This window comes from Amblyraja radiata, chromosome 11 (genome assembly GCF_010909765.2).
Source record: "Amblyraja radiata isolate CabotCenter1 chromosome 11, sAmbRad1.1.pri, whole genome shotgun sequence".
NCBI lineage: Eukaryota > Metazoa > Chordata > Chondrichthyes > Rajiformes > Rajidae > Amblyraja > Amblyraja radiata.
In genome coordinates, this window is record NC_045966.1 from 37,782,668 (window position 1) to 37,802,560 (window position 19,893).

Here is a 19,893-nt window from a genome sequence, read left to right on the forward strand (position 1 = left end):
GCACAAACGGCACCCGTAGTCAGGATCGAACTCGGGTCTCTGGCACTGTAAGGCAGCAACTTTCCCGCCGCACCACTGCGCCGCCCATTGAAAGATTCTTCAGAAATCATAATTTCATCAGAGTGCGGGTACTGAAATAGTGGGAATGATTTGGTTTGGTTCTAACCATTTGAAATGCCGTCCAAATACAACTTGATTGCTTTTACTACAGAATATGCACTCCGAAGAGCATAAGCAGACATCATTAACACATACACCACGGTAAAAGAAGAGTCCATGTAATATCAATGTAAGTTATCAAGTTTATTTAAATGTTTGTCAAAAAAGTTCAAGCCATAAATGATTGGTTAATAGCAAGCTTACTAATCTGGATCAGTTAACTATACAATGTTAAGATGCTGGGTCAAACCAACCTCCCTTCCATGGACTCCATCTATATTTCACACTGTCTTGGCAAGGCCACCAGCATAATCAAGGACCAGTCTCACCCTGGTCACTCATTCTTCTCCCCTGTCACATCAGGCAAGAGGTACAGAAGTTTGAAAATGCATAAGTGCAGATTCAGGGACATTTTTCCCCCAGCTGTTATCGGGCAATGGAACCGCCCTCTCCTCAACTAGAGTGGGGAATAATATACACGTTATACTGTATCTATACACTGGGGATGGCTTCATTGTATTTATGTATAGTCTATTTGTTGATTGGACAGCACGCAACAAAAAAAAGCTTTTCACGGTACCTTGGTACACGACAATAATAAACTAAACTAATAAACTAAACATTATTTTACAGATATTTAATTCTCTACCACAGACACTGATTAAAACGGAAGTTTTAAAAGTGAACCAAGATTGCCGCTGATGTTGCTGATTGCTGTTGGTGCAACAACATAACTGGTGCAGTCATCTATAGTGAGAGAAGTGCCAGTGGAGGAATGAGCAGCTTAGAATGTGGATGCAGTGCAGATATTTGTCACCAGATGGACTCAGTGTCTTGCATGAAAGCACAAGCATATTAGATGCTGAAGTCAACATTGTTCTTTGAATATTGAGCTATTATCAGGGTCGACAAAAATGCTGGAGAAACTCAGCCAGTGAGACAGAATCTATGGAGTGAAGGAAACAGGCAACGTTTCGGGTCGAGACCCTTCTTCAGACTGATGTGGGGGTGGGGGGGACGGGAAGAAGAAAGGAAGAGGCGGAGACAGTGGGCCAAGGGAGAACTGAGAAAGGGAGGAGAAAGCAGGGACTACCTGAAATTAGAGAAGTCAATGTTCATACCGCTGGGGGACAAACTGCCGAAGGGAAATACGAGGTGCTGATCCTCCAATTTACTCACTCTGACCATGGAGGAGGCCCAGGACAGAAAGGTCGGATTCGGAATGGGAGGGGGAGTTGAAGTGCTAAGCCACCGGGAGATCAGGTAGGTTAATGCGAACCGAGCGGAGGTGTTGGGCGATGCGATCGCCAAGCCTACGCTTGGTCTCACCGGTGTAGAGCAGCTGACATCTAGAGCAGAGGATGCAATAGATGAGGTTGGAGGAGGTGCAGGTGAACCTCAGCCGCACCTGGAAAGACTGCTTGGGTCCTTGAATGGAGTCAAGGGGTGGAGGTAAAGCACAAGTGTAACATTTCCTGCGGTTGCCAGGGAAAGTGCCAGGAGAGGGGGTGGTTTGGGTAGGAAGGGACGAATTGACCAGGGAGTTACGGAGAGAGCGGTCTCTGCGGAGAGCAGACAGGGGAGGAGATGGGAAGATGTGGCCAGTGGCGGGATCCCGTTGGATGTGGCGAAAGGACCAGCTCCGCTAGGTGGATGAGAGCATCAGTGGACGGGGATTGGTTGGTTCTGCGTCCTTGAGCTATTATCAGGGGTGTATTAGCAGGGCGGCAAGGTGTTGCAATGGTAGGGTTGTTGCCTTACAGCACCAGAGCCCTGGGTTTAATCCTTAGTACGGGCGCTGTCTGCACAGAGTTTGGATGTTCTCCCCATGACCACATGGGTTTTCCTGGGTGCTCCAGTTTCCTCCCACACACCAAAGGCATACAGGTTTGTAGGTTAATTGTCTTTGGTAAAAATAGTAAATTGTCCCTAGGTACTGGGTGATTGCTGGTCAGCGTGGACTCAGTGGGCTGAAGGGCCTGTTTCCAAAAGCCTGTATACTAAAGTCTAAAGAGAAAGTATACAGTTAATTGCAGGACATCAGTGGGAGCCATCACTTGTTGCATCCTTTTCAGGATGGACGATGACAGCGATGTCAACATTTGAAACATGGAAGATGGACACGAAAGAAGAAGAATGGCAGAAGATGGCATTGATGTACAGAGTGATCTTTGGGTCCAAAGCAATGGGTCCCTTTAAAATGGCATCACGAGTAGGAGTGGTAATGAAGGCACATGGTATGCTGGTGGAAATGTCAGGAAGTCATGTTGCACCTTCATGGGACTTTGATTTAGCCACATTTGGAGTTTTGTGTATAATTTGGATGCCCCACTACAGGAAAGGTGTGGAGGCTATGGAGAAGGTGCCAGTTTACCAGAATGATTAAAGGGTTAAGGCTCTTAGGTTGGAGAAATTTGGTTTGTGTTCTATGGAACGTAAGAGGCTAAGGGGAGACATGATAGATGTACGTAAATTTAAGAAAGGCATAGATGGGATTGAGAGTCTGAAGCTTTTTCCCCCCCGAGGTGGAAATGTCAAAGACTAGAGTGCTTGCTTTAAGATGAGAGGGGCAACATTTAAAAACATGTGTCAATTCCTTTTTGTACAGAGAGCTGTGGGTGCCTAGAACATACAACCAGGTGTGGTGATGGAGACAGATACGATAGCAGCATTAAAATGTTTTTTGGATCAGAAAAATTGGCATGGACATTATCGGCCAATGGGCCTGTTTCCTGTGCTGTTCTAGCAACTCTGCAAGGATTAATCTGTGGAATGTGAAATTTAAAGTAAACCCTAACTCAGAGAGGTACTCGAGGAATTGCACTGTGCCATTCTGTGCAGCAATTCTAACATATATACTTTTATATATATTATATATAACATCCTTGGATTATTTCACATTTTGAAGCCTTGTTTAGAAATAAACATGGATTGTTTAAGTCAGATTTGCAAATGTACAGAAATTTGCACCATTTTTCAAGCATGGGAAAAAGTCAATCACCTCACAGATTTTTATCATATAGAACCAAGTGTTCTCGGTTCCCTTCGCACACCTGCTACCACCTTCCATTCTTGACATTTTTTGAAGTTTCCTTGTGTTACATCATTTCCATTTGTAGATGGAAGTCAGTAACATCCTCCCGATGTAATAGTCTGCCATCGTGCTTTCTAAAATGTCTGCTCATCTTGAGGAAACACATAATATGTTTTTTTTAAAGAGTTAGTGTCCTAGACCTAGAAATACATTTCATTGCCTGTCATATCTCAGAGGATTCAATTCTCTCAATCCATGGTAGGTTCTGTTTAGCATCAGTTTCTGTTAATTCTGCTTTGGCTGCGATCTCTTCGACTTCTTGTTCAAGGGCCTGGTTTCTTTGGTACATCTCTAGGTAGTTAGACTGCAGTTGTTTCTGATACTGGATGACTTTTTCCTTTTCATCTTGCCAGATATTCCTCTCAATTTCAAAACTGGCAGCTTGAGCTTCACTCTGCCTCCGTTCCAATAGCAGTTCAGCTTTCAGCCTTTCAACCTGGAGGACTAGACCCTGGGTGATGTCTTCGTGAAAGCCTCTGGACTTCAGATCATCGGTCTCCCGACTGAACAAGCCCTTCATCTCTTCAGGGGCATCAACTCTCCTCTGGGAGGCTTCTTGGAATGAGGTGGGATCCTGCTGTTGCAGGGAATCTGTATTCTTAGCTAATTGCTTTGGTCGCTCCTGAACTGAGTTCTTCAACAGCAAAACCTGTTCATCTTTGGTACAGAGCTCCACTTGGACCTCTTGGAGCAGAGCTTTGAGGTTGAACAGCTCACCGAGTTTCTCTGCCACCTCTGCCTGAGAGTCTCGCAGCTGCTGCTTCAGCAGAGCAATCTCACCGGCCTTCTGACAGACCTGCAGCAAGATAAATAGCAAGTAAATCATTTTGGCCACCCAGAACAGAAACCTGCTCAGCAAGAGCCAAAACCAAAATTTAATTTTTTACTAAAAGGAATATTTATCTGAATTGCACAATGCCCTTCATGGTTTCTGAGAGAGAAATCTGGAATTCACATCAAATTAGTGCAGGGAATATGAATCAATCTGAAATGGTTTCTCTCCATGACAGAGACCCCACCAGATTGTATGCTTAAACTAATGGGTAGAAAGTTTAGAGGAGAATTGAATCAGTATCAATAAGTACGATGGTTGTCATGAATATGGTGGGCTATGGAGGCCGTTTCTGTGTTGTATCTCTATTACATACGATTTATCTTTCCTACAACACTTCTAACTTAAACCAAACAGAAATTGGCTGCATATATGCAACGCATGCTGGCTTTATTCTTGGTCAAGCAGGATCCTTTATCTCAAACAGTTCTAGCGGTTAAATGTAGAGGAAAATAATCTGGCCTGGCCAATAGTGGATGATGGATTGGGTAGGGGGGGGGTGGGGGAGCTGTTGCAGAGAGGAATGGGGTTGGAAAGAGGTAGATAATGTTATAAAATCGACATTGAAACTGCATGCAAATTTAGAGCAACTAAATCATCTCCTTTCCAATGTAAAATTCAGCAGCCAGAGTTAGATTAAATAAAGTGAGATTATTAGAACAAACATCTATCACACTGAGATATTGCTGAGGTTTACACAGATTTAATCCTAGTAGTAGCAGCAATGACGTCAGCAGCCTTAGTCTGACATTTGGGGTATGGACAGAGGGTGTGACAGCAATATCAACCAGACATGCATGGGTAACAGTGCAGAGGAGAAATCTTAAGGGAAGCCTACTTGGAAGGTTATCACTGATCAGACTTCTGACAGCAGCCCAGAAAAGTCCAGACGCCTTTAAGAAAGCCTTAACCACACTGCTAGAGCCTGGTTTCTCATGTCAGCCATTATATGAATAATTCTGCATAGGTGTGAGCTGCACCTCATTTGTGGCTGTCATGTGTGGCTGGGAATTTCTGTCTGCACCAAAGCAGAACAGAGAATCCACAAACAAAAATCTGGAGGTATGCAGGTGATGCACCAGAAACCCAATCACATTTAGCAGCAGGCGTTTGGTAAAATGTACTTTGTGTAGCATCTAAGGATTAGGTTATACAATGGATGTATAACATTGTTGTGCTGAATACAACGTTGTACTGAACAATTAAAGCTAACTCTTGCATTAGCTAACTCTTCCTCAATTCACGAGTGAAAAACAAAACAGGAAAATGCAACAGGGTTTCTCACTTTATAGAGAAACCAACATCATTAACAAGGGAAATATTACTCTATGGTTTGTAGCTCCATGTTTTTTTACTTGAAAGATGCTAACAAGCAAATGGCAAGATAATATCAAACAGAAATAATCATACCTCCCATTTGGTTTCCTCTAGCCTTGGGGTTAAGTCGTCTTGCTCCTGTCGATAAGATGTACAGCAGCTTTTGAGCTGCTCACATTCCAGCAACAACTTGTCAAAATCCTCCTGCAGCTTCCTCTTCTCCTGCTGGATCTTGAAGACCTGCAGCTGTAGAGTGCGCTGGGTGTGCTGGGCTTGCTGGGTCACCTGGCGCAGCTTGCTGGCATAGATCCGCTTGAGCTCTTCCATCTCCTTCTCCCACAGCCTTTGTTTATCCTCAAACACCTGCGCAATGGCGTCCTCGCTCTCATTCAGATTCCTTCTCACATGCTTCAGCTCCACTTCCCTCTCGTGAAGTCGGTCTTCCAGTTCTCTGACGACGTCTTCCATCGATCGCGAAAGCTCGCAGGAGGGGGACATGTTGCCCTGGGTGTTCAGCCCTCTCAGGACCGCCATACTCTTGTACGAGAAGCGGCCACTGTCAGAGCTTGAAACTTCCTTGGATCCCCCATCAATGCAATTTGAGCCAATGTGGTTGATTTGGCCCATGGAGGAGCTTATTTGCCCTACATGGTGCTTCACCCCTGTTCCACAGGGTGGGAGACTGGTCATGGAGTTCCGCCCAGAGTCAGACAGGCCTTCTTCTTGACTGGCTGTCCTGAAATAATCCTGCTTTTCAGCACCATTCCTCAGTGGTGAGTGGTCCGTCTTGCTGAAGTCATTGAGGCTGGCTGTGCTGTCACTCATCTCCTTCGACTGTTGTGGATAAAGATTCTGCATTGAACTGAAATTCTTTGGCACCACTGGTTTAAATGCAGAGGGTCGGAATCGTGACTGTGGAGTGGGAAGGGTTTGGTGAGGGGGAGAAGATGGAAGGATGTAAAATTTATGATTAATTAATGTAGATTATAAATACAGTTTGCAATTATTTGCTGTGAAATGGACTAAGTTCATATACCCATTAGCCATAAGAATTTGTATTTTCTGAAAAGATTTTACAATGTCTTTATCAAGTGAAAGGCAAAGATTAGATCCAGCCTTTTATTTCTTCCTTTCTTGGTATTCACAGTACATTACACAGGCCTGAGGTCAAGAAGAGGCAGGAGTAAAAAAAGTAGTTGAATTATTGATTAAACACAACATCATGCCAGTAGTCCAAGATGACATTACTGAGAGATCGTCCAGTATTGGTGGTGCTGAGAAATAAACAGGTGGCAATCATCTTGTTGGCATTGTACTATAGGCCCCTAAATAGGCAATAGGAATTAGAGGAACAAATATGGTGGGAGACTGCAGCCAGCTGCAAGACTCATTGGGTCATATTAGAGAATTTTAGCTTTTCCAATACATTAACTGGGACTGCCATAGTGCCAATGGTTTGGATGGGATGGAATCTGTCAAGTGTGTTCAGGAAAGTTCCTCAGGCAAAGCTTGACCTACTCTTAAGGAATTGGTTAGGACAAGTGACTAAAGTGTCAGTGGCACTTTGGGACCAGCAACCACAGTTCTATTGCCTTTAAAATATTTATGGATATAGATAGGGCTGGTCCACAAGCTAAAGTTCTAAATTAGAGAAAGGCCAACTTTAATGGTAATAGACAAGAACTTGTAAAAGTTTAATCAACTTTTGGGTTGTAGGCAAAGGGATATCTAGAAAGTGGTATGAGTTTCTAAGGATGAGAGTTCAAGATATGCATGTTCCTATAAGAGGGAAGGGCAAAGCAGATAGGAGTAAGGAATACTGGATGATGAGAACAATTGAGACCCAATCAGGAAAACATAGAAACATAGAAAATAGGTTCAGGAGTAGGCCATTTGGCCCTTCGGGCCAGCACCGCCATTCAATATGATCATGGCTGATCATCCAGAATCAGTACCCTGTTCCTGCTTTCTCCCCATATCCCTTGATTCCGTTAGCCCGAAGAGCTACATCCAACTCTCTCTTGAAAACTTGCCTCCACTGCGCCTTATGTGGCAGAGAATTCCATAGGTTCACAACTCTCTCTCAGACCTAAATGGCCTACCCCTTATTCTTAAACTGTGAGCCCTGGTTCTGGGCTCCCCCAACATGGGGAACATTTTTCCTGCATCTGGCCTGGCCAATCCCTTCAGAATTTTATATATTTCTATAAGATCCCATTGCATACAGTGAAAATAAGCCTAGAAAATCCAGTGAAAATAAGCCCAATCGATCCATTCTTTTATCATATGTCAGTCCCACCATCCTGGGAATTAACCTGGTGAATCTACGCTGCTCTCTCTCAATAGCAATAATGTCCTTCCTCAAATTAGGAGACCAAAACTGCACACAATACTCCAGGTGTGGTCTCACCAGGGCCCTGTACAACTGCAGTAGAACCTCCTTGCTCCTGTACTCAAATCCTCTCACAATGAAGGCCAACATGCCATTTGCTTTCTTCGCTGCCTGCTGAACCTGCATGCTTATTTTCAGTGACTGATGTACAAGAACACCCAGGTCTCGATGCACCTCCGTCTTTTCCTAATCTGACACCATTCAGATAATAATCTGCCTTCTTGTTCTTGCCACCAAAGTGGATAACCTATCCAAGTCACCCTCCAGCCTCATAGCATCCTCCACGCAGCTCACACTGCCACTCAGCTTTGTGTCATCTGCAAACTTGGAGATGTTAAGAGGCATAGATTCAGGTAGAGGAAGCTTGGATCAAGTGTACACCTAGAGTATTGGGAACAGATGTGCATACTTAAGGAGGAATTCAGGAGGGCCAAAAGGGGACATGAGGTTGCTCTAGCAGATCTTATTTAAGAGGATGGCAGTGAAAATGGTTATCAAGAAATGCAACATGATCTTGATAAGCAGGGCAATGGGCTAAAGAATGGCTAATGGAATTTACTTCAGATAAATGAGAGGTGTTGCATTTTGGGAAGCTAAACTAGGGAAGGATCTTCACAATGAATGATGGGGCCTGGGACAGTATTGTAAAATAGAAAATCTAGGTATAGAAGTACAAATGTCCCTGAAAGTGGTGTCACAGGTAAACAGAGTGGTGCACTGGCATTCATCAGTCATGGAATTGAGTTGGGATGGTAGGTTACAGTTGTACTAGATGTTGGGGAGGCTGCATTTGGAATGTCATGTTTAATGTTGTTATGGTTACCCTGGTATAGGACAAATGCGATTAAGCAACAAAAAAAAAGAGTTGAGAGAAGATTTATGAAGATGTTGCCAGCACTTGAGGGTTTGAGTTATAGAGAAAGGTTGGGTAGGCTATGCCCAGGAGGCTGAGGGGTGATCTTTTAGGGGAGTGATTTTCACCAGAGTAGATTAGAGGATAATAGAATTAGAGTATGTAGGTTTGTGAGATGGGACAAAATGTAATAGAAATCTGAGGTGCAACATTTTCACAAGGATGGTGTGGGCATATGGAACAATCTGCTAAATGAAGTATTTGAGGCAGGTGCCATCACGCTTAAGACATTTGGACAATTACCTGGTTAGGAATGAGTAAAGGGCATGGGTGAATGGGACTAGCTTGGTTGGAGCATCTTGATTGGCATGGGCAAGCTGTCCTGAAAGGCCTATTTCCATCTGCCTGACTCCATGAACAAGCCAGAGAGGATACCAAGATTATATATTAAGCTAATTAATTTTGGATTCTTACTTTCCCAAAACACCCCAATCACTATTGTTTGGACTGGGCTTAAAACAATTTGTGACATGCTTCACCATAGTACAGCTGCTTTTGACAGTACAATCATTCACTTGATAAAGCTTTTTTAAATTAAAGTTCCCAAAGAATAATAATCGAAAGTGAATATTCTCAAGTGAGGTAAATTCTCACACAAAATCAGGCAGAGCAAAGACTAAATATTGACTTGTCTCAATCCTAATATTGAAGTTTAAGAAATACATCTTAAGTGGCAGTGGTAGAGATGTTGTTTCACAGTGCCATAGTGTTCAATCGTGACTACAGAAGCTGTCTGTGTGGTGTTTGCATGTTCGCCCTGTGACTGCATGGATTTTCTCCGGGTGCTCCGTTGTCCTCTCGTACTCCAAAAGACGTGCAGGTTTGTAGGTTAATCGACTTCTGTAAATTGTCCCTGGTGGGTCAATTGGGAGTAGGATAACAAGGCACTAGTGTGCGGGTGATCAATGGTTGGCGTGGACTTGGTGGGCTGACTGCACACAGCATCTCTAAACTAATCTACATGTTTTTTTCTGTGTGGGAAAAGACCAATTAGGCACCAATTGACAAGCACTTCAATTGAAATTCATGCAGATCTTGTAAGTAATTTTACATAAGGTTCTTCTCTCCACTGATCCTCAGTGAATGGGGCATGTGCACCATGGTGACATCTATTTCTCACAGCTACCAACCTTAAAATATCAGATCAAGACTGCTTTCTGTCACAAAAGTATTGTTTTTGAGGCAACAGTGAGGTAAGTAAGAGATTAATGCTGAAATAAATGGAGAACGCTGGACATATACAGGTTAGGCAGCGACCTTGGAAAGTGAGAAAAGACATAACACTTCAGGTTGAAGACCATCTGTCAGAGCTCCGGAAAGAATCTGTGCCACATCAGTGAAGCCAAAGTGGCAATTTGTCCCTCTACTTTCTTTTCCTGTCTGTCATGGAAGGGTGGAGGAGGGGTTGCCATTACCAAGGAGAAGGTGCTTGGGAACCTGAAAGGTCTGAAGATGTACAAGTCACTTGGACCAGATAGACTACACCCCAAGGTTCTGAAAGAGGTAGTTTTAGAGATTGTGGAGGCAATTGTAGTGTCTACTCTGTCATTCAATCACGGCTAATCTATCTGTCCATCTCAACCTCCATTCTCCCTCTCCATCTTCTTCCCATAACCCTTAACACCCTTACTAATCAAGAATCTGTCAATCTCCACTTTTAAAGTACCCAATGACCTGGCCTCCACAGCCATCTGTGGCAACGAATTCCACAGACTCACCACCCTCCGACTAAAGAAATTCCTTGTTTCTTTTATAAAGGTACGTCCTTTTATTCAGAGACGGTGCCCTCTGGTTCTTAACTCTCCTACAATCATCTCCACATCCACTCTATCCAGTCTTTCACTATTCAGTAAGTTTCAATGAGGTCCCACTCATCTTTAAAACTTCAACGAGTACAGGCTCAGAGCCATCAAACGCTCATCATACATTAGCCCAATCAGCCCCTGGATCATTCTCGTATACCTCCTCTGGACCCTCTCGACTGCCAGCACATCCTTCCTCAGCTATGAGGCTCAAAACTGCTCACTATATTCCAAATGTTGTCTGACCAGTCCAAAACTCATCTCAGCAGAAAATGTGATATTTGACTAATGAGCAGTTTGTTTGAATATCTGCCAATTCTAAGAGAGAGGTCTGATTGAAGACAATTATTTTGCTCTTCCCAATTTTTAGTTGGAGGAAATGCAAGCCCATTCATAACTGAATATCAAACAAGCAGCACATTGGCACAGCTCCTAGAGTTGATACTTCACAGCACCAGAGACCTGGGTTTGATTCTAACCTTGAGTGCTCTCTGTGTGGAGTTTGCACGTTCTCCCCGTGACTGCTTGTATTTCGTCCGAATGTTCCAGTTTCCTCCCACATCTCAAAGACGTGCAATTTTTTAAGCTAATTGACCGCTGCATATTGCCCCTAATGTGTATGGATTGGGAGAATATAGAACTAGTGTGAATGGGTGATGGATGCCAGTGTGGACATGGTGGGTAAAAGGGTCCGTTTCTATACTTTATCTCTAAACTAAACAACGTCAAGACGGGTCTCGACCCGAAACGTTACTCATTCCTTCTCTCCAGAGATGCTGCCTGTCCCGCTGAGTTACTGCAGCTTTTTGTGTCTATCTTCAGAAGTAAAGGCAATGGCGGCATCTTCTTTATATATCATCTGCATGCATGGACATAATGTCCTCTAAAGTTTTCTGCCTTACAAACTAACCACAACTTTTATGAATAGATTATGGCATGATGTGGTATTGATCAAAAATGATACATGCTGTTCCAGAATCCATTTGCAAAGACATTACAAGAATCTGTGCAAATGCTGATGACATGTTTATGGGTGATGTTGACAAGTGGCAGCATGTTAATAAGAAATAGATTGGGGCCTGAAATGGATCCTAGGGAGTTCACCCGCGTTTCCTGTAGGAGAGGGAATGAGGCACCTGAACAATGGCAACGCAGTGGACTATATTATAGTTATCCATGTTCACACAGAATCAAAATGTATCGAGAAATATTAAGAATTCAGAACGATGGAAATAAAATACATTATATGAGAAAGGTCTATCAATCTGCTAAAAGGGGCTCAGTAAATGCCATCTTATTTTACTACATCAAACATATTCTGGTTGGCCATTTCTGACCTAAGTTTAGAGTACCTTTTCGAATTTCCCTCCAACAGGAAGTGAATTCTTTGTAAGATCAATTTCCTTTCCATAAATCTCAAACTGTCCATCTTTCCGGCAGCATTCCATGGAAGAGCTCCCAGATGCTACCCTTTTCTCTGCCTTTGCTCCTTTTTTGGTGTTGTTCAGATAGTTCAACAGCTCCCTTTGGGACAATCCCTTTTTAAACAGCCCGTCCGGCTGCCTGAGATTGCATGCATTGCGACTCCGGCGACTTTTCACATTATCACATGGGAGGTCATGCTTTTCAGCCATCAGACTACCAACGCTTCCCATTTTGCATTTGCTGTTGACGGGAAAACAAGGATACAGGTTGTTGGAATCACTAGATAGGCAGAGTGTTGACCGCAGCCATGGGCATTCACGACTCCAAGAACATGGCTTGATGGCAACACTAGGAGAGAAGAAACAAGCTGCTTAGTATAATGGAAGCAACAAAGACTCAACTCTGCTCTATCACTGGAAGAAACTGGGTAAAATACACCCCCCCTGAATTACACAGCAATGAAGGGAATGTGTTCTCATCTCTCTCTGTGCAAGAGAAAACAAACATGCATTCATTCACACTTATTGTGCAGTAAATTCTGCAAACATCCCTGAAGAAAATTAACGTATTGTACGCCACTGCATTGCCACAACTACCCTTCTATTAAGCAACATAAAATAAAATATTCTCTGAATGTATGCGTGGCTGACTCTTTTGCTCCAAGTTGCCCTTGAAGCTGTGCTGTACTGAAACAGGCTGGAATGACCGATTTTCCAACTGTACTAAATAGACAATGGACAAAGGAGGTATTGTAATATTTTAAACTAGGCTTTCTTTCACCCATGTACCATTGCAGTGTTTCCAAACTTCAGTTTTTTTCAGTCAGTTAGTTTCAATATTGTCCAAATGAGTAAGGACAGAAGAGATGAAGCATCAGGAAAAAGATAGGAAGAGGACATAAGAGACTGCAGATGTTGGAATCTTGAGCAAATTCAAAGTGCTGGTGAAACGCATCAGGTCTGGCCGCATCTGCAATAGGCAATGACATGAGGTTTCGGATCGGGACTCTTCTGCAAGGGGTGTTTTGTTCTCAGGATCTTGCTGAACAGAAGAGATGCAGACATAGACACTGGTTGAGCAAAGGGAAGGTTACAGCTCTAATGCCATCCGATCCCTATTGCCCTACCGACATAGAGGTAGAAGGGGGAAGGGGGAGAAAGAATAATCGAGGCAGGTAAAGCCATTGGAAAGGGAAAGTATGAGAGAAAGAGACACAGGAGGACAGGTGGGGTAAACCAGATGGGAGGGGAGGAGGGAGCCACGGGAGGGAGAGGCGGGAAATGAGAGAGGAAGGGAAAAGGACAACGGGGATAAACGAGGGAAAGATGAGGGAGGAAAACAGATAAAATCTTGCGACTTTTTCCAGCTTCCTACTAATTGGCCACATTTCAAGCACTAGCATCATGACCCAGCATTGGAATCGCACAAATGATGAAACTAAGTTTTAATATCGCACCGTGTTAAAGTGGTTTAATAATTCGGGATTTTTTACATCTAAAACTCCTACTGCTCAACTAAAAAATGCATCATATTTAAGTGACTTGCAGGCAAGATGTTTGTGAGCCATCAGTAGCTTGCTAATGTTAAACAATAATATATTGAATATAGAATTAATTCAATTTAAAATTCACATCAATATTATACAGTACTTGGACATAAATATGATTTATTTTACATTTATTTCATATTTTATCAAGCAATGTCATAACATTGTTCAATATTGTGTATTCATCCATTATTATGTTCCTAATTTGGAAATCATACAAAATAAATGCACAGCAAATTCCTGCCCCACCATATCTCCCTCAACTTAGCCTTACTGTAGATTCCCCTTATCTGTAAAAAAGAGTGAAGCATTGATGCAATAGGTAATTTGTGTGGAGGTTAGTGTGTTTGTGTGCATCAATTGTCATTCAAAAAAAATCTTATTCCTTTATCACAAAATTGCACTGAAAAAAACCTCACCAACTGCCATGCCACACAGTGTCATTGATTTATCCCAGAAGCAGCAAGCGATGTACCAGGTGAATGGCTGAGTTTATGGGGAAATCTCAAGAGATTTGCTGCATAAACCAATAGTTCAAATCCAAATGCCAAAACTTGGACCAAATTCCAAGTGTCCCTAAAGTGGGAGATACAAAAATCAGATGCAGAGTAAACTCCCAGGATTAGAAACTTTCAAGCCCTTCTTTTCTTTGATGAATCAATGTGACTTAGTGCTCAGGAGGAATGAGGCCTTGATATTACACTGGTTCCATATAACAGTAGAACATGCAATCATGCACTAATATTTTCCTCAGTTGGCTTACTATTACATAGAGTGTAGGTCACACAAAATGAATAGAACTAATGTGACAGAACTAATCGGAAATGCTCGAGAAGAATTGGGAAAAATTGTCTTTATTTTTGGAAGTTACATGAATCTAACACTAGTTAATACTAAATATAATTCTACATTGGTATCGTATGAAAATCAAATAAGCTATACAGGTTGAAAATATGGCGTATAAACAGAAACTGTTGGACAAGTTCAGCAGATAGGGTAGAACTTGTGGATGAATAAAGCGGTTGGCGTTTCAGATCTAAGACCCTTTCTCAGTTTTGATGAGGTGTCCAAGATAGGAAATATTGGCCTAGCTATCGCCTAGCTGAGTGTTTCCAACATTTTCTGTATTCATATTCTTTTTGCTTGTATAGTTCTGGGAAAAATTATAGACCGACTTAGTTGATTTTATTTTCTCTCCAGCACCATCTAGTGGTATCTTCTCTAGTTCAGGTCGATCTCCATTAAATGGGGGAATAGAGTCTGGCATGAGAGTTAGCAATGAGCATTTAATTCCACGTAGCAGGGAAGAATTCCTGACTGAGATTGATTGATTGAATTGCTTGAAAGATGCAGAATGGAAACTGCTGCTTAGTATTCTGTTTGGCTGAGCAGCTTGCACTGAGATGCATTTATTGTGACTGCAAGAATAATGTATATTTCAAATATTTTTTTACAGTTCAAAAATAATTATTTATTAGTCATTATCTGTAATTGGTGCAAAAGAGGCTCACCAGGATGTTGTCTGGGTTTGAGAGCATTAGCGAAGGGATGGGGCTGGGTGCGGGGGCAAGGGCGATGGAGAAAGCTGAGAGAAGAGGTGGGGCAAGACAAGACTTGGCTGGTGATAGGTGGATACGGGTGAATAGGGTTTTATTGGCAGATGCTTGGGGAAAACAGTGGATTATTTTTAAGCATGGGCGGAATCCCGGGGGGGGGGGAGTACAGGGGGTGCGCCACCCCCCCCCCCCCCCCAATGTTTTGAGAGATGGGGGACAATCCCCCCCTATGTTTTGTAATCTGGATTTTAAAACTCGGTGAAAAAAAAATCTATTAAAAATCTCCACTTCCCGCGAGACAGTGGGGGTGGGACTGATGATCGAGGGCGCCGATTGGACGAGAAAGACGTCGGTCAGCAGGCAATGGGGCGGGACATGATGATTCAGCGCGATGATTGGAGGAGGGAGGTGTCGGTCAGAGGCGGAAGTAGGGGGGTGGGACTGAGGATAGGGCACGGTGATTGGAGGAGGGAAACATCCTGGTGGAGCAAAGCTCATAGAGCGGAGCTTGAATCGGCCTGTTCGCGGGACTTTTCATCGCCCGGCGCGGCATAAAATCGGCGGGGGGGATCTTCCACCGCCCCGCGGTCATATTGCTGCGTCAAGGCGATTGAGGTTCCCGAAGTTCGCGAACGTGTGTGTGTGTTTGTGTGTGTGTGTGTGTGTTTTTTTATTTTTTTTATACAGAGGCAACATGATTTTCCAGTTTTTATATGCAAGCACGCCATCCTATCCACTGGTGTTGCTATTTTCAGGGAGCTATTTACTTGCACAAAAGATACCCCTGTATATTAATGCTTCTGAAGATCTTGCCGTTTACTTTACAGTTTCTATTTAACACCCAATATATATCGACTTGCACTTGAGTAGATTAAATTCTGCTATTTTCACATCTAAATTTTCAACTGATCTATATTGTGCTGTCTTCTTTGACAATCTTCCTCGTTTTCCACAACTCCACAAATTTTACACAACTCCACATTTACATCCAAATCATTGATGCATATTACAAACAACAGAAAACCCTGCACTGATCATTACGGAACACGGCTGTTCATAGACCCTAAAGACCTTCTGCAACTACTCTTTGTTTTCTATGACTAAGCCAATTTTAGATCCACTTTACTAACTCACCATGGATCCCATGCTATTTTATCTTACGGACCAGTCTACTATGAGGGACCTTGACAAAAGTCCATGCAGACAAAATCCACTGCCCTGCACTCATCATCTTCATAATTTCCTAAAAAAAACTCATCTTTGTGAGACATGACCACAAATCCATGTTGCTTATCTCTAATAAGTTCATGCTTTTCCATATGGGAGTAATTCCAGTCCCTGAGATTTTTTTCCAATTATTTCCCTACTATTGATTCCCTATACCTCCTCCCTCGACTCAGTCCAAGAACACGAACACTCTTTTGATGTGAGGAAGAGGTTCACTTGCACCTCCTCCAACCTCATCTACTGTATCCGCTGTTCCAGGTGTGGACTCCTACATATCGGCGAGACCGAGCGCAGGCTCGGCGATTGTTTGAACACCTCCGCTCAATCCGCATAAACCTACCTGATCTCCCGGTTGCTAATCACTTTAACCCTCTCCCACACTGACCTTTCTATTCTGGGCCTCCTGCACTGTCAGAGCAAGGCCCAGCTCAAATTGGAGGAACAGCACCTCATATTTCGCTTGTGCAGCTTACACCCAAGCGGTATAAATATTGACCTCTAAATTAAAATTAATCCTCACTCTCTCTCTCTCCATCCCTTCCCCTTCCTAATTCTCCGACGGGTCTGAATGTCCCCGATTAAATTTTATTTGAATGCTTCTCCTAGCTAACAATGATCTATTCTACATTTTCCTTGACCCAAATCCTATTTGATGTCTCGTTTTCACACCTTACCCTTCCTTATCTTTGTGTCTCCCTTCCGACTCTCAGTCTGTGGAAGGATCTCAACCCGAAACGTTACCCATTCCTTCTATCCAGAGATGCTGCCTGACCCACTGAGTTATTCCAGCATTTTGTGTCAATCTTTGGTGTAAACCAGCATCTGCAGTTCCTTCAGACACATTTCTTTACTGTTGAGGTACGGCTTACTGCTCAATCATTTTCTGCTTTGTTCCTAGTGTTATTCTTAAATGAAAAACATTGGCTGTTTTCCAGCCCTCTGGTCCCTTGCCTGTGCCCAATACCACCGATCTCTTAATATCAACATGTTCTAGATCATCAGCATACTCCCCACTAATCTCACATCATCCAAGCTCTTCCTCTTGGTAAATACTTATTTCCTTCGGCTCCATGCATAAATCCCCTTCTTTGTTCTTGAGTGGACCTCTTAAGGGGTTGGACAGGCTAGATGCAGGAAGATTGTTTCCGATGTTGGGGAAGTCCAGAACAAGGGGTCACAGTTTAAGGATAAGGGGGAAATCTTTTAGGACCGAGATGAGGAAAACATTTTTCACACAGAGAGTGGTGAATCTCTGGAATTCGCTGCCACAGAAGGTAGTTGAGGCCAGTTCGTTGGCTATATTTAAGAGGGAGTTAGATGTGGCCCTTTTGGCTAAAGGGATCAGGGGGTATGGAGAGAAGGCAGGTACAGGAAACTGAGTTGGATGATCAGCCATGATCATATTGAATGGCGGTGCAGGCTCGAAGGGCCGAATAGCCTACTCCTGCACCTATTTTCTATGTTTCTATGTTTCTATGACCTACCCATTTCCTAGCTACACCATTGTTCCTAATATATGTATTAAATGTCTTGGGCTTCTCCTTTAACCTACTTACCAGGAACATTTTATGGTGCTTTTAGCCCTCCTTATTTTTGTTTAAGTTCCTTCTTATTTCCTTTAAATTCATCAAGGGCCTTGTTTTACTGCAGCTAATCTTACATATGTTCATTTTTTTTGGATAAACTTGCAATATCCCTTATCATCCAGAATTCCTGAACTTTGCCATACTTATCCTCACAGGTCCATTTTAATCAAGGCTGGCTTTTTAAATGTCAGATATGAATTTATTCTCAAACAGTTGCTGTCAATCTACTTTTTCCTGTTCTAATTAGCCATCCTCTAATTTATCACTTTCACCCAAGTACCAGTCTTATCCTCATCCATGATTATCTTTAAAAAGTTATGGAATTATAGTCACTGCCCCCCTATGGTCAGAGATATTGTGGCCTTCTCCTGTGATCCTGTCCTTTACTGTTCTGTTCAATATTCCTAAACTACTCCCCTACTTAAAATCTGATCATTTTGCCACATTCATTCCCTAATATAAAGGCCTATATGAGCCTGTTCACAATTGAACTATCTACGTATTGTTCCACGAAAAGGTCCTGAAATTACCTAACAAATTCTGACCCACACAATAAACCTGTTGATTTTCACATCCTCCATGATCTGCATGCATATCTGTTCCTGTCGCTCCCACTTACTACTGGGAAGGCTATAGTATAAATGATATAACTGATTCCACGGGTCTTTTTCCTGAGATATCCATATCACCTGCTGGTTGACCCCTCCAAGATAAGCTCTCGAAATATTGGAAGGAAATACCAAATGGAACTAGATTTTATTCTTCTCATCACTCCAAGAATCTATCTTGAACTTTTCTACATCCAAATTGTTCTGCTTGTTGAGGTATTGAATGTACTTCTATAAATATTGACATTCAATATTAAAATACTAAAAAAAGTTATTAGCTTGCATGTAATTCCAGAGTTTCGCCTAGTGCCAAACTTCCAGCAGTGTGTAACAATGAACTATTCTATTTTGGTATTATCTGCATATTGCAATACCATTCCCTGTACAAGCTGATAACACTTTTTACAGACGCCTTTTCAAGTCCACACCCAGTCCTTGAAGCTGTCACATCTGGCATCAATGACATCACTTTTCTTTCCTGTTTTGAACGTTTGTTCCTTTGAAAGATGATTCACTCTGAACAACTGTTTATTTTTCTAGACAAGGGACGTGCTGGCCTCACCAATATTTTCTGTTATATTGGTTTCTGTAAATTGCCCCTTGTGTGGACGATGTGAAAGTGGTCTAACATAGAATTAGAGTGAACGGATGATCAATGCTTGGTGTGCAATCGGTGGACTGAAATGCCTATTTCCACAATATACTGTTTCTCTAAACTAAACTTTACGAGACCATTCTGCAACAGGAACACATTTGAAGCTGAAAGAACTACTGCCTCACAGCGACCTGGGTTCGAACCTGAACTCAGGTGCTGTCCATGTGGTGTTTGCACGTTCTCCATGTGACTGTGTGGGTTTCCTAAGTGCTCAGTTGCCTTGCACATCCCAAAGACCCGTGGGTTAGCATTTTAATTGGCCTCTGTAAACGTGCCCCGAGTGTGTAGGGAGTGGATGCGAAAGTGGGATAACATAGAACTAGTGTGAACTGGTGATCAATGGACTCAGTGACCCAAAGGGCTTTTTTTCGTGCTGTATCTCTAGATGACAGAGCAGTACTGACAGTCCACTCAACTACAAGAGCTAACACAATAGCTTCAGATTTCTCCTTCTCCCAGCAGCTGCATGGATGGCCTTTTCACATTAGCATCCACCAGAAAGCAAATGGGTATGAAATTTCCTCCCCAACACAATGCTAGCAGAGTTGTTAATTGCAATATATCTGGTAGATAGTGCACTGTGCGTTTACAGTACTGTGATGGTGGAGGGCATAAATATTTACGGTAGTTTGCTTTGGATGACATTGAACTTCAAGTGGGTGTTGGAACTACACACATCGGGTATTCCATTACACTTCTTAATTTTTCAGCTTTTACCAAGCCCTCCTTCCTTGATAAATTGCCGATGTAACATCACTCCCTGATGAGCTCAATGCATTTT

At 42.7% G+C, this 19,893-nt stretch overlaps 1 protein-coding gene across 3 annotated transcripts in view; it reads right to left on the bottom strand.

Annotated features, from left to right (window-relative positions):
• Positions 1 to 282: 282 nt before the first annotated feature.
• n4bp3 (NEDD4 binding protein 3) overlaps positions 283 to 19,893 on the bottom strand; it is a 97,361-nt gene continuing 77,750 nt past the window's right edge. For 2 of the 3 annotated variants that reach the window (XM_033029688.1, XM_033029689.1), the window contains 3 exons: positions 11,862 to 12,282; positions 5,496 to 6,314; positions 2,679 to 4,049 (listed from right to left, as the gene is read on the bottom strand). In XM_033029688.1, coding sequence (XP_032885579.1) covers positions 3,417 to 4,049; positions 5,496 to 6,314; positions 11,862 to 12,164 — 1,755 coding nt within the window. In that variant the 5' untranslated portion in view covers positions 12,165 to 12,282 and the 3' untranslated portion in view covers positions 2,679 to 3,416. Of the gene's footprint in view, positions 4,050 to 5,495; positions 6,315 to 11,861; positions 12,283 to 19,893 lie in introns of all 3 variants that reach the window. The other variant, XM_033029687.1, reaches the window with a different exon arrangement.